The sequence below is a fragment of the Lates calcarifer genome, linkage group LG13 (genome assembly GCF_001640805.2).
Source record: "Lates calcarifer isolate ASB-BC8 linkage group LG13, TLL_Latcal_v3, whole genome shotgun sequence".
Lineage (NCBI taxonomy): Eukaryota > Metazoa > Chordata > Actinopteri > Centropomidae > Lates > Lates calcarifer.
The window spans coordinates 17,202,623-17,217,735 of record NC_066845.1 but is presented as its reverse complement, the minus strand read 5'-3'; the positions used below and the strand labels follow the sequence as shown (position 1 = coordinate 17,217,735).

The window sequence follows — 15,113 nt, the reverse complement described above, 5'->3', positions numbered from 1 at the left end:
TGTAAGGCCAAATGGAGAGGAACTAGTAGAGACTGGGTGGAATAAAGAGCAAGAGGTAGTGAGTAGTTCAAACAAGGAAGACAATCACCTGTGGAGATTTTACATTACATTTATGAAACTATGTTAACAAAGCAGCAACATGAACTTTCGTAAAGAGTGAAGACATCAGTTCTAAACCCCAACTGAGGCCATAGCAAGGATTACTGAGGAATACTGAGGTCATGAGTCAAAGCCACAACCCCTAGTGACTTAAAAAAAGATTTCATTTATTTGGTATGATTGAATTATATTGTCTACAGATTTAATTTAAATAAAGCCATTCTTAAAGGAAATCAACAACTGCTTATAAACTGAACACAACAAAGCACACTCCTATTTTCCCGGTAATTAGTAGTCAATTACATACTCCTTTCCCAGAAATGCTTCAGGGAATAATTTAGGAATTACAGACCCAGAAAATGAAGGATTGCTATGTCATTACCAAACTAAGTCTAAATGGTGTAAAATTCTGAGGGAGAAATACCAAGTCATTTATTTTGTTACAATTTTTTTTACAATAATAAAATCAGCCTTAATAAATCCAGCCTTAATAATAGCTACAGCCCTGACCCCAACTAATGTGCATGCGTGACAAAAGCAACACACTATTAGATACTTTAATTACATTTGAAAACTTATCTCAGTAACAGCATACTAATTTTGCATATCTTGTGTGACAGTGTGTTCCAATACATTGCATTCCTCCTTAAGTCTCGTTCTATGAAAGAGAAAACTATGTTTTAAAACAGATTTGTTCTTGGAGTTTTTCACTGACAGAAATAAAGGATACATAGTGATGGAGGTGCCATTAACATAATATCTGACTACATTAAACAGCATTACAGTAAACTGAGGCAACAAACAGAAGAATGGAGCAAAGCTCAACTTAGCAAAAAGAAATATTCCACAACTACTCTTCATTGGGCTCTTTGGATTCTGCCATGGAATAACATACTGTACGAAAGATCAATGAAAGGATACAAAAAATATTACCATAACTGGTAATTTGGTTTTCATTACACAGATATCAAGACTTGATGCACATAATTATTAAAGACATGGCAACATAAATTGAGGTCTACAACCTGTAGCACCAGTGCTTCATCATTCAGGTACAAACAAACACAAACAATTGTTTTTTTGTTTTTTTTTTAACAACAAACTGTGATATTGGAGGCACGATACCTAAGGCTCATCTCCATCTAAACATACACTGATAAACATGAAAGTACACTTCACAACACAGATTCAGGTGTAACCACAACAAAGGCACAATGTTAAAATTTAAATGATTAGTCAGTAGTTTGGGTGTGATGACAACTCAATAGCAGTTAGAAAATAGTTAGAAATAACCACAGGAAATAACCTCCAGGGAGGAGACGTGAACTAAATCGCATAAAGATCTTTACTTATAAATGACAGCTGACTAACTAAGGGATGACGTTACAAAGGATAACAGCTGCCTGTAAGACTCTGAAGTCTAAGCCCAAGTTTAGAGGACTCTATGTCAAAGTCTTGAAAGAATAAACACAGGCAGCCGAGAGTACTCCATACTACCATGTTATTGCATAGACAGTAGTCTAGTCACTGGTTACTTCACTTGAAGATAGAAAATGATTTCTCTCTGATTAACTACACAGAAGCAGCTACAGTGACAGGAAATAATCAGGGATGAGCGACAAACAGACCCATTAGCATATGAGCAGGCAGGGATTCATGGCCGGAGTGTGATTATCTAAGATCATATCTGAGAAGTAACAAAAAGTGTGCAAAGGTCCTGAATGACACTTTGGTTCAGAGGCACTCAAAGTGGTCAACATGCAACAAGGACACAATGCTGGCAGTAACCACTGCCACAAAAGAATCTCCTTAAAGTATTTAAAATAGGACATGCTGGTAAAAAGTGCAATGACAAGTCTCCAGTGCACATAGATTCAGCTGAGCACAGCTGCTTCAGTCCTCACTAGAGTCCTCCGAGTTGTCCATCTCCACGTCTTCCCATGAAGCTTTGGTGCGCTGCTCCCAGCTCCTGGCCTGGGTGATAACAGCGGGAGGCATAAGCACCACACAGGCTGCCAGGCCGGAGACACGCTCCTTAAACTCTGTCTCGTTCTCCCACTCATCTGTGTCGGTGTTGTAGACGTGAACGTATTTCATCCTGTTGCCTTTGTCATGAGAGCGTCCACCGAGGATGTAGATGCGCGTATCCAGCACAGCTACACCAGGTTCTCCATGTCCAGCGGGGAGAGGGGTCATTAAAGACCAAGAGTTGGCTGTGGGGTCCAAGCAAGCCACCTGAGGAAAAAAGGACAGGGTACATTACTTTATAAAGTGCTGTTTAAATTGGAAATACCTCTGTCTAAAGGTGTAAAATAAGAATGTAAAATAAGGTTGGACCCAACAGACTGTAAGATATTTTGTAATTTAAATCTATAAGCAAAATAAGAATTAGGAGAGATCAAAAAGTCAGGACACTTGAGATTAAAAAAAGGAAAACATAAAAATGAAAATGAAAAACCTGAGAAAACACGAGTATATCAGGCAACATCTCAAACTGTATGAAATCCTGTGACACAGCTGTTTACCAGCATAAACACTGCCTCCATTGTGCAGCATAAAGACCACTGATGACTTGTGACATCATACCTTCAGGACATCACGCCGATACCCACGTTCGTCATTGCTTCCCCCAATGACATAGATGCGCCCGTTAATGGCGGCCATGCCGTGCCACGCCCGCTCTACTGGCCCCTCTGCACATGCTGTCCAGTGATTGGCCGCAGGGTCAAAACAGTAGGTCTCCCTGAGGTATGCCACTCCCCTGCGACCACAGCTTATATAAATTTTACCATCCAACACTGCTCCAGCGTGGGCGTACACCTGAGGGGAAGGTTAGACCAGCGTTAAAAGAATTTTCAAGAAATAGTGAATGCCTGATATACAGCGGAAAAGTCCCATTAACAATACCTAGCTGAGTATGTAGCACCATCATGTGGAGAATACAAGTATTACATGCATTTCTTTTTTACCTCTCTCTTAAGAGGTGACACAAACTCCCAGGTGTTGGTATGTGGGTCATAGCGCTCCACTGAGTCCAGCTCATTACTGTAGTCTCGCCCTCCGATGGCATAAATATGGCCCCCAACTACACAAACACAGTGGTCAGCATGCTGCTGCTGCAGAGGCTGGATGGAGCACCAGCTGTTGTGACGTGGGTCATATCTGAGGAAGAACAAACAATTCTCAAATCACTGAAGAAGAAATATGACTCCAGAAATTCAATCAACAGGGAACAAATCAGTGCACAAAGTAGAAACCAAATCAACTGAACTATGAGCTCAGTCAGTGGAAGAAACAGAGAGAATTCTATTGGAATCAGACAGATGAGTAATTTTCAGGAGGGAATCAAACACCAAAATGTCTATTTAATAGCTGTTACATGACTTTCATCTGCAGATGGAGTTTGCCCAGTTGTCATGGAATTGCAGATGTTCAAAGTTTCATTTTTCTCTGAGAACTCTTTCATCTGCTGGTGAAGATCAAGCGCCATAATCAAAAGCTCCAGAACAGCTACCAAATGGACCCTGAAATGTTTGCAAGGTCAGTAATGAACTGGACATTTCTTTTAAAGTGCTCAGAAAAAATGGAAACTTCAACATCTTCATCCCCATGAATACTCCATCTGTTGGTGACAATCATGAAATATTTTTTTCTCAACCTTAATTTAAACTGGTAAAACAAACATTTAAAAGGGAGCAGAATTTGTGCGTAAACAATTGGACAATCATTCAAATACTTGACCAAGACCAAATTTTGGCAAATGATCTCGGTCATGTATCTGAGGATGTCACTGTGGGCTCTGGGATGCTTTTTCACTATTTTCTGATATCTTCTAGAATAAATTACTTCATTAATCTAAAATAATAACAGATTAATAATAATAATGAAAAGAACAGGTAGTTATGGCCTTGAATAGATCAAAATATGAACCAATCAAGACGTCAGGTCTGTGTTCTTTTGAACTAAACAAATATTCTGATGGGATCTCACCTCCAGCAGCGGGTCTCTGCTCGAAATCCACTGGTGTTCTTGTCTCCCCCAATAAGATAAACAAAGTTGTTGAGCACAGCGATGCCCTGGTTGGACATCCGGGGTGCAAATGCTGCACTAAGAGTCCTCCACTCCCGCCAGCTCGGGTGGAATACCTGAAACAAGTGCTCGCTCTCTGTGAGGGAGCTGGAGGTGAACATCCCCCCAAAGCCCAGTATACAGTGGAAGGTGGACCGCGGCTGGGTGAGAGGACTCTGCAGGATGGGCTGCCAGATCTCTTGCTCGTGGTAATGCAAGGCAGCTGAAACCGAATCCTTCAGTGGACAATGGTTGAGTCTGCCATGAAGTCTCTGCAACACTTGTTTCTCAATCAAGCAGAAACGCACAGCATCAAGCATCTTGAGATTATCCTTGAGGTCAGAGAGATAACAAATAAAGTCAATGTTACTGAGTCTGATCAATAACATTGCTCAGTAAATGCTGTGTATCTGATAGAGATGGAGAGATGAGTACAAAAATGCAGACACACCTTAGGACTGACCTGCAAGTGCACCTGGTCAGTTTCCACCTGCTCGGGACTGTAGTGGTAGTGAAGTGCAGCCTCGTACACCTCGTTCTCACTGTTTACCTGAAGCTCGTTGCTGCTCAGTGCTCTGAACACTTCATTTTGTGGGAGCTGTCGGTACGCGTCAGTTCGAGACAGAGTCTGAATGTTCCTGAGGATGTAGGAGTGGACCCTGGCATTAAGTTGCTGCAGTCCATAGAGATCAGCCAGATGATGTACATCTAAAATGTTGCTGTCATCCAGCCAGGAGAAGAGGAAATCACAGCAGAAGCCGATGACATTCTCGAGCTTTAAAACACAAAAGGACAAAGGTCAGCTGAAAAAAATAAAACACTGACTCTTTTTGCTACCAATTCAGCAAAAAGAACAACAAATGCCCTACCTGCACCAGTGTGGCAGCTATCAGGACTTCCTGAACACACTCCAGGTCTAACTCAATTTCTGAGGTGTAAATGTAGTCAAGTATTTTTTTCATGGCCATGTAGGATACTCCATGAATTGGAATCTCCTTTTGCTGTGTCTCCCGAAGGCCTCCAGCAAACATTCCCCTGATAGAGAAGAGGGACATGTTGTTATGTTCTGTCAGCCTGGTGGCTCAGTGACCGTGCATGGAGCATGGACAATAACATGGGGCCAAAATGATCCCATTTTAAATTCTGCCAGGTATTTTTTGCTGCATAATAACCACCACTCTTTCTCTGCGGGTTTCCCGTCATTTTCTGCAGTGAAATGATAAAAACACAATATTAAAAGTAAAGGCTTGTGTTAAGCAGAGAAATCACTTTAAAAGAGATGCAATTAAAAAGCTCTTGATGATGAGATTTCTGTGCCCATCACAAAACCTTCATATGCTTTCAATCAAATGTGTGTTGAATGTATTGAGCTTCAGTTGCCATTCCCTTCACTTGCTGGTGAAAAACACAGCCGACAGCATACAGTAAAAGCATTTGTGTTAAGGGATGCAAGTGTCTTGTCTTCACCTACTTTTAGCATCATAATGGGATTGCAGGGCTATCTACCAAAGATAAGGATTTGGTTTACCAGCAAAATGCAAACCCCAGAGAAGCACCTTCTTCCACCCCTGCACAGTACAAAGTGACATATTGACTTCACAGTCAATACACCTATCTGTACAGCTGTGTGTGGACATCAGTGATTGTATCTTTGACCAACATCATGTTGTGTACAAAAGCTGAAGGTTAGTATAAGTCATGCTGTAAGCAGACAAGTAAACACAAAAAAGAGTAAACACTATCTTCAAAGTAAACCTAAGATGGCTGCTGATGCAGTCGATAAGCTGCAGGGGATGGTGTACCAGAGGACAAACTTAGTTTTGACTGGATTCTTCACAAATCCTCAGCTGTGTCTTGTGACATGGGACTGAAAACACCTGCACTCACTGATTAGACTGTGCTGTGTGCATGGAAATGGGAGACGGGAATAAAACAACACAAACTGTGTGCAACAGCTCGACTGGGGACACATTCAATACTTTGGTGGCCAACTGGTCATGACCAATGGTATGCATGTGAATACTGCCTGTACACTGAACACTGCTCCGCCTGTATATTGTTTTTAAAGTTAGTTTTAACTGGTATCAAATAGTGTGGGTTGCGGAGAGTCTTGCCAGTGCTACGACACAAACGAAAAGTGGAAGTGAATAAAGAAAATGAAAGTAAAGAAGCATTGAGGCCTGTGAGTTTGTTTGCTTTACCTAAAATAATCGCATGAGGCTGCCAGAAGTATGCGGTGGGCTTGAATGGGTCGACCCTCCACCAGCAGCACCACATCAAACAGGATGCCACTTTGCCTGAGAGCCAGCAGACCATCCAGCAGGCTGCGGAAATGGGCTGAACTTTTGTAGGTCTGTCGGCCCAGACGGCCTGATGAGCCAGCGCGTCCTCCCATTGGACTCAGCTCTCCATTCTCAGTCATAGCGAGATACTGATGTTCAGGCATCATCACTATTATCTGTATAGTGCTACCATCACTCTAAGTTTTCTTTACATACTGCTGTCGGCATGTAGAAGAATACACAGGGAGAGGTTGGGCAGCTAGCGGCTAATAAAAACGGGTGGTTACGGTTGTTTGAATGTTACTGCAGTCAGTTACAGAGCTAAGCGGTAACAAGTTAAGTACACTCTTAACGCCACAGCTTGATAAATGGAGCTATTAGAAAGACGTAGCATTATATAGTTACATATATAAGCCCAGCAGTCGATCTACTGCTAGCTGCCAGTAGGTTGCTATGCCCTCGGCTAATGTTAAAGTTAAACGTTGGACAACAACAGCTAGCAAGCTAATCAGCTGATAGCCTGCTAGGTGATGTAACGCATTGTAAAAACAAGAAAGCTAGACTCTTAATAACTGTAATAAAATAACCGCATGAAAATTTCCTTGTGTTCGCCCAAAACTAACCGTTCTACATGAACTGTATGATCACAATGTCACCGGATCGGTTGATGGGAATCAGCAGCACAGTCGCCTGATTTTTTGACAGATCAAAACAAGTCTGTTTACTTTTTGGTGTCAGGCGGTGAGCTCTAACACCATTGGTCGTTGCGGCCGCATTGTCCCGCCTAGTCTCCAAGAACGAGCGAATCAGAGTCGTGTGTCACATTGCACGGAGTAACATGACAGCTTTACTTTACCTTTCAATATAATAACGTGTTTCTAGTGTGTATAGTCGACCAAATGATTATTCCACTCCCTTATTTAATGTTCCTGATCATTTACACTAATGAAGTAAGCTAGTCAGTGTAACAAATGTTTAGATGCTGTGACTCTTTCTGTTAAACACAAGAGGATGCTGTTTCCTGTTCAATACCTGTAAGGTCATTTCTAAAGGTTCTCCTGCAGTCTGCTGTCTCTCTGCATGTCATACATCCATACTAACAACAGAGGTTGAAAGTTTTACCGAGTACATTTACTCCGTACTATAATTAAGTACTAAGGATCACTAACTAAGAGGGCTATTTGCATTTGCACTTTACACCTCTATTCCTATATGCTGGAAAAATGTACTTTTACTTTCCATTCCACATTCAGTTTTTCAGTGGCTCCAGACTGCACAGACAAATTAACTACACAAGAGAAGTTAAGCCAAGGACCACCTGAACCATCTACAGTATAATAAATCATGTTAATGCATAAATAATTCAGCATTTTAAAGGGGGCATTTATTTGTCCTTAATACTTTTACTTTAGATACTTAAATACAAATGATAAATAATATTTTTACATTTACTTGTAATGGGGTACAATATGGTATTGCTATTTTCTTCCTCCACTTACTGGCACCTATCAAAACAGAAAATGGCAGTGAAAACAATCTTATCAACTATTTATTTAAACAAGAAATAAATAATAGATATTTGTATTTAAATAATAAATTTTTATGTAACACAATAAAATCATATATGATAATTACGAAAAACTTTAATGTACAGAGTCTATTTTTCTATTTTTTTTTTGGTCATCTTGTCAACAGTTGACTGTTGTTGTATTATTTTTGTCCTTCCAATATTTGGTCTCCATCTGATCAAATGTTTTCCAGATTGATTTTACCACTGTTTATAACTGCATGAGCTGCCAGATAGATTTCCTCAGGCAGCCAGTCATGATGCTCTTTTTATAAAATTGAGGCTTCCATATTGCTCAGGTTTTACAATCTCATTCATCTTGTGCTGAGGTTTCAATTTGCATATATCATTTCCTGACACCAAGAGTAGAGATTTTTCCACTCGCAAAAACACTGTTGGAATAATCCATCACTTGATTTATTTTGCAGTCTAATATATGTTGCAGTGGAGCGCGCAGGGAGATTTGACGGGGGAAGGCTTCCCTGGCTTTTTGGTTTGGGTTTCAGAAATGCCCTTTTCAAATAGAAAATCATAACTTTTTTTTTTTTTGCCCCAACACATTGTCTGTATTTGTCATCTGGCTGAAGAAATGGCCTACCATAATTCCATAATGCCAGTGACAGAGCCTAGTGCAGCTGAATAGCAAACACGTACACACACACTCTTGATACACTGCATACATGCCATTATTCCACCTCAGTTAGTTCAAGTTTTTGACTGCTCGACCTGACACTCAATTAGTTGATCAGCAGGAATCTATTTTAATGAACTGCTTGAGTCATTTTTTAAGCAAAAATTACAAACATTACTAATTTTCATTTTGTTCCAGTGTAATCAGGTTATATTTACGTTTTGCAGAGTTGGTTGTACAAATCAAGCAACTGTATGATCACCTTTAGGCTTTAGGAAATTGTGAGGGATTTTTCACCATGGTCTGACATTGTACAGACCAAACGATTAATTGGCTAGTTGAGAAATTCAAATGCAGATTAATTAATGATAAAAATTATGCTAGTTGCAGCCATAGTCACAACCACACACTACACTGACAGGAATATAATCGCAACACAGAAGACTATATCACTCATCAGTCACAGTCAATAAAGGCAATGCTGAAAGTGATATTACCTTTTTTATTATGTATATTACCTATTTTATTTGTTGCTGATGGTATATAAATCTTGATTACTGACTACTGACTCTTAATTTTCTAATTATTTGCCCAGTGTGTTTTTATTTTCTGGCATTCAGTGTCAAAGCTTCTAAGCAGTGAATGTCACACACAGATGCACACTTCACTTTTTAACTATTCAACATGAATTAAAAATAACTTTCACACAGTACTTGCTAATTAGAGCGACATGATCACAGGCACACAATAAGTGATATTGTTTGTAGGACTGTGTTAGTGCTCTTGTGACATCAGTCAGTGTGAAAGACTGAAACCTTCCTGGAGGTCACAGACAGCTTGGTTTTGCTATTGCCGAGAGATTCCAGTACATTAGCAGTGTGCCGTCTCCTCTCATAAGGAGAAAGCTGTGCAGCAGGAGGGCCACAGGCCAGAGGAAGAAATGACAAACGAAAACAAAGTGAGCTTCATTTACAGAATTAACTGTCAATCTAAGCTACAAACAGACTTCAATAAAGGATACTGGCTGCAGCAATTACCAAGACATGAAATAGTCCATGACCTTGAGCTTTTACAAGCATTCGTGTTACATAAATCCTGCAATTGCCAAGACACTTAACCTTCTTTCAAATAATTGCAGAAGGAGACCATCTTACGGTGCCATTACTGGCCATCTTATGATGAGGAGTTTGTGAGTAATAAGGAGTACAGTGTGTGCTGCAGATACAAAGGGCTCTAACTGGGAATAGTGTAGTGCAGCAGGTTGCTGGAAAAAAGCGAATGTACCAGCCAATACCAGCATGGCTTGTGCGTTACACCTGATAAGAGGGGAAACTGGCAGACCAGAGGACAATACAACTGATTAGTTTGGGACAGCAGAGCTCCAGTGGTGCCATTCATCCTGCTTACACCCCATCTAAGATTGTTTCCATGCCAACCTCCTGCCAACTTTAACATGGTGCAGGAGATTTGACTGGCAAAGTATGGCAAAAAAACAGCTGTAACTGTAACTGCACACTTGACTTGATTGTGTTTGACATATAAGAGCAGCCATTCTATGTACAGAGATCTGTAAATTTTACAGGAGTGAAGAAGAATCTGAAGAGTATAGAATGAGTGTCAAAATTCAAAACTGGCAAGTTCATGAAGGAATGGGAGCAGTGTGAAATGATGTTATACACACCCCCTGCTCTGTGATCCATAAGTTGAATTGATGGTTGTAAAGTGACTGAGGCGCAGTCCTGGCAGGTGCAATTTTGCTGTAGCTGTTCAGTGATTGTGAAGTGAGCAATCAATTTTTCCCCTGCACCAAAATCCTGTAACACAACAACTTCCAGTGCTGCTGTTTGTTAAAGCCTGCCAACCGTCTTAAGATGGCAGCCACTGGGTGATACATAATTCTCCTGAAATGATAAACAGTGGGGGGTCATTTACACTGCCACAGGATTTGGGCAGCTCTGCCGTGGTGTATTTTGTTGTGATTATGAATCATTTTGTGAGAAATTGCAAAGGCACTCCACAGTGCGATCATTTGAAACAATGTAGTTCAGTAATCAGGATAATTGAAATTACATGGTAAAATAGTGACTTTTATTGTTTGACTATAATGACAACTCAGCTGAAGTGGTGTGTCTTTCTCCCTTTCTCAGAGGTCAGTGTGATCCTTGGAAAAGGCTCAGAGCTCACCTCACTGGGGACTTAGAGAAAATAAACCAATGTTGCTGAAATATTTAAGCCTCACAACAGTATGTGCTGCCCTACAAGATAGCAAGGATGATCAGTCAGTATTAAAGAGGAAAATGTGAAGTAAAATCACCCAAGGTCACAAGTTTTGTCCTGTTGTTCGTTATGCTTGTTTGTTACTGTTGATTTGAAGATTGTAAAAGGCTGGACAAAACCTTAAAGCTTCCTGCAGAGAAAGATGGAGGGTGGATCATCATCTTTTTCTCACATGGCCCACTCATGGCAGGAAATTGGCATTTCCCAGTGGAAAGTATTACACAAGGCAGCAAGCAGAGACTTGATAGCACCAAATAGCTCAGCTGGACAGTGCTTTGACAGCTGGCCTCAAAGGAAAGGGTTGGTCTGCGACATGCACAGTTTGCCCACACTGCTAATGAAATATCAGAGGTGATAGAGATAGCTTTATGTCTATATTTTTGCATTGACATGAAATGATTAATTTACATTATGCTTGTCTATGCATGATCTGTGAGATTTCATTAGTGTTCTAGGAACATAGCCATGTACAGTAACCCTGGTAACTGCAGTCCTTGCAATGAGGCCAAGTAGAATGGCACTGATGGTGGATCAAATTTTAATTGGGATAAAGCTACGGTGGCCAAGAACCTGAGTGGGTGGTTGGTCATATCTGCCATGTGTCAGTGGATCTGGATTCATTTTGAACAGAGCTTCTGAGTATCAATAGCAATTTGCTGTCCTCCCTGTGAATTTAGTTTTCACTTCTTGGTATGAAGATGAGGCGTGTGACATCCATTGGCTTATTCGCCGTGCTAACAGTAAGACAGTAAGTAAGACAGGAGAAAGAATTGTCTGTGCTGCACACAGATGTGACTGGAGCTGAGCAGAATGCTTACGTGGTTTTAGAAAGCAGGAAGGACATGCTGAACATTTATATGAATCAAAGGAGGGTCAGCAGGTCTAATGCACACTGGATTGATTCTACCTTTTGGTCTGCTAATGCAATTGTGTTTTAATAAACCCCAATCTCAGGCTCCTCTCTGGTCTTTTTCTCTCTCTCCCACTCTTTCTCTTTTCCCTACTTCAAATCAGTTTATTCCTCCATACTAAATGTATTTCTTGAAGGAGCACGCACTCAAATTTAAATCAGTTTATTTTTTAGCTTTGTTTCATTTCATGCTTGGCAGACTTTATGGTCCAAACCTACAACACTGAGTTTTCATTTTGGCCATGACTGTGGAAATTGGTGTTGATGCTGAGTTTAATGGAGTACTGTGACATTTTGGAAGCATAACCTGATAGTCAGGTGAGAATGTTGATACCATGTTCATCTCTATGTAAATAAAGCTACAACTCTGAGATGTTTAGCTCAGCTAAGTCCAAACATTGAAAACATGGGGAAATAAGCCTGGCTCTAGCCAAAGGTAACAAAATTGGCCTTCTAGCATCTCTAAAGCTTTTTAAATCAATTAACACATTTTTATCTTGTTTGCTTAGTACAAAAACTGTGCTAGTTACATTACGGTTTTCCCCATTGCCAGCCTTTTGGCTAAGCTAAGCTAACTGACTTTTGGCAGTAACTTCATATTTGCCTTGTAGACATGAGAGTGTGAAAAAGTCTCATCAAACTCCAAAGCAAATAAGGATATTTCCAAAATGTTTAACTATTCCTTACACTACAGTCATAAAATATATCATTTAAATCTGCAATAATTGTGTTTTGGCCACTTGGGGGCAGCAGGCTCGAGCAAGCCACACAACTCTGACAGTCACCTAGCTATGCATCGAGCAGATATGGAGTAACATCAGCACTCGTTTGGAGTTGTGTTTACCATCTGATGAATGTACAGTTAGTCTTCTATTAGCCCCCCAAATTATTGGAGGAAATATTTAGCTCTTTAGCTCCACTATGCTCACTCAGTAATTGCTAACTTTATTAATCAGCTGAGAGGTGGGCTGTAAGAGCAAAACAATGAGCTGAAAGACACTAAAAAGCTCTATAGAGCTGATTAATACTTGTGGCATCTTCAGTGATCCACTGTATACTGTATATGAGATGCATCTTTGCTTTAATCCTCATCAGTATGTGCTATTCCCAAAAGTCACATTATAACAGAGGAGCATCAGGGTGAGCTTCAGTGTCAGATGCGATCTGTGTAACTGATGGGGGTTGTTTGTCATCTACATTTACCTGGGGCATTGTGGCATTTGTTCTTAGCCAGGGTTATTTAAAGCCTCGGGGATTTATAGGGCTGTGTTGCAGTGATGGTGTCAAGGATCACTTCAACTTGGTTCATGTTCAACTTGGTTCATTCAAGGGGCTGTAATACTGTAGGGGAGCGAGGAGCATCCTTTGCTCAATGAGTTGCTTTGTGACCACAACGTGTATGGATTTAGGGCTGTAATGAGAGAGGAGTTGAAAGAAAAATTGAGCCACGTGATCAATATGGTTTCCACGTGTCAGTGTTTGATTTTCATTGACACAAAAAGTTGAAAAGATGGATTAGACTTCAGCCATATTCAGATACTGTATTGTTTGCTATCAGCTTTTCCAGCCATCAGATTCCTGGAGTAATTTTATCACGTGTGTGAGGTGATCATGGGTGAAAACTGACAGATCAAACTTCTACTTAAATGAAGAGTAATGATATGATATATTTTTGATGTTCCTTTAATGCATTATTTCCTGCATTTCTTTCTTTTTGCTTGTTTCTTGTTTCTTTTCCCTCTTTCATTCTTTGTAACATGAAAGAATCATCAAACATCATCACAACATTGTTAATATCAAACAGAATACATATCACAGACAACACAAATACAAAATCATAAATCAAAATGTATATGTACACACATGCTGATACAACACTGCAATTTTAAAGATGGTCAGCATCACCTGTTCCCAAAATGGGTGAAGCTGCAACAGAAGGACAAAGTGAGCAGCTTTTGATTGATTAGTGCATTAATTATGTTGTTCACTGCCTTACACAATCTGCAGATACATGTATGCATAAGGTTCCTTATCATTGCCTGACATATGGGTATATTCATGCTAACTAATATATGACCAGCACTATAAAGTGTTGGCACAGAATAACATCCTCATGGCATTATGGTTTACAGCTGTTAATCTTTTCATACTGATCTTTTTACACCTACACCATCTGCTAGCTGGAAACAGGAGGATATAGACACACCTTGACCTCATGTTACACTAACAAGTACAAACACATACAACTGTGATACCCTCTGTTATCATTTATAACACTGTCTCTATCAATATATACTGTATATCATCATTATCTATATTTAAGGTATCTCTATTATCCATTACTTTATCTGGATGATATTTGAGCTTGCATAATATTTGACTATATGAACTCAGGAGAACTTTCTATCCTACTTAAGTGTCTTTGGTCTTATATGCCATATTTATCAATGCTATTATTGTAAGACATATTTGTTGTTGTTGTTGTTTTTATTCTTTTTTTCATTTAACCTTGTTACAGGTTCAGACATTTCCCATTATAACTCACTACATGATCCCCTTAATGAACAAAAAACCTGCTCACCATCAGTGTTAGATGTTAAAGACGTTTTATTCAAAGTTATGACTTTTTTCCATTATTTAATATAAATATGAAAACTGTATCAAATCATCCCTCATAGTATTTTTGTGTCTTGTAATGAAGACTATATTTAATTCTGGGCTTAATGTTTCTTAAGCTCAAACAAGGACCTATGACTAACTTTTCTGGCCTGAATACACAGAAAGAAAGAAGAAAGTCCCCTCTAACAGCAGCATGAAGTGTTGTAATGTCTAGTTTCTTTTTACATTAATAAAGATCGTGTTGCCATCATAAGATACCACACTTCACACTATGTTCATATGCACAACATACGGTGGTTATGGTGGAGTTTTACATTTTACTGTACATCTTTCTATCTGTCTTTCTTTAACGTCCTCTGAAACACTACTGAACTGTGAAGTAACAGAGAGCCATCATTTCTTTCTTTTGGCTGGCTGGTGTTAAAATCAATTTTGAAGCCCCACTGCACCGCAGAGGATATTAAAGGTCTGTTAAAGTGAGAGTTTTTGTCAAGACAAATAAATCACAAAAAGAGAGAGAAAAAAAAAAACAGGCTTTGCACTTAAAAATACACACGAGCGCTGTGTGTGTTTCCCAAATACTATTAAACATGGATATGGGGAGCTACAGCAAGGGAACAATTCATTGTTAATGGGGCAGAATACTTTATTGATTTACAC

At 39.7% G+C, this 15,113-nt stretch overlaps 1 protein-coding gene across 3 annotated transcripts; it reads right to left on the bottom strand.

Moving 5' to 3' along the window:
• Positions 1 to 219: 219 nt before the first annotated feature.
• Positions 220 to 7,194, bottom strand: klhl22 (kelch-like family member 22). 3 transcript variants are annotated; one of them, XM_018669625.2, is made up of 7 exons: positions 6,369 to 7,194; positions 5,037 to 5,202; positions 4,619 to 4,942; positions 4,090 to 4,499; positions 3,069 to 3,261; positions 2,686 to 2,919; positions 220 to 2,334 (listed from the first exon to the last, which is right to left on the bottom strand). In XM_018669625.2, exons 1-7 carry the CDS (start codon positions 6,614 to 6,616, stop codon positions 1,993 to 1,995), a joined length of 1,917 nt encoding a protein of 638 aa, XP_018525141.1. In that variant the 5' UTR covers positions 6,617 to 7,194; the 3' UTR covers positions 220 to 1,992. The 3 variants fall into 3 exon arrangements, with proteins under 3 accessions (XP_018525141.1, XP_018525142.1, XP_050931313.1); XM_018669626.2 differs by having other exon boundaries at positions 4,631 to 4,942; XM_051075356.1 differs by having other exon boundaries at positions 7,073 to 7,183.
• Between the last annotated feature and the right edge of the window lie 7,919 nt (positions 7,195 to 15,113).

Bases quoted from the DNA above. Each gene is read 5' to 3' on its own strand.
- klhl22 (XM_018669625.2), bottom strand. From the start codon at position 6,616: ATGATGCCTGAACATCAGTATCTCGCTATGACTGAGAATGGAGAGCTG. The intron at 4,500-4,618 runs GTGTGTCTGCAT...TCTGACCTCAAG, and splicing joins ACTTGCAGGTCAGTCCTAAG to GATAATCTCAAGATGCTTGA. The intron at 2,335-2,685 runs GTATGATGTCAC...TTTTTTCCTCAG, and splicing joins ATCGGCGTGATGTCCTGAAG to GTGGCTTGCTTGGACCCCAC.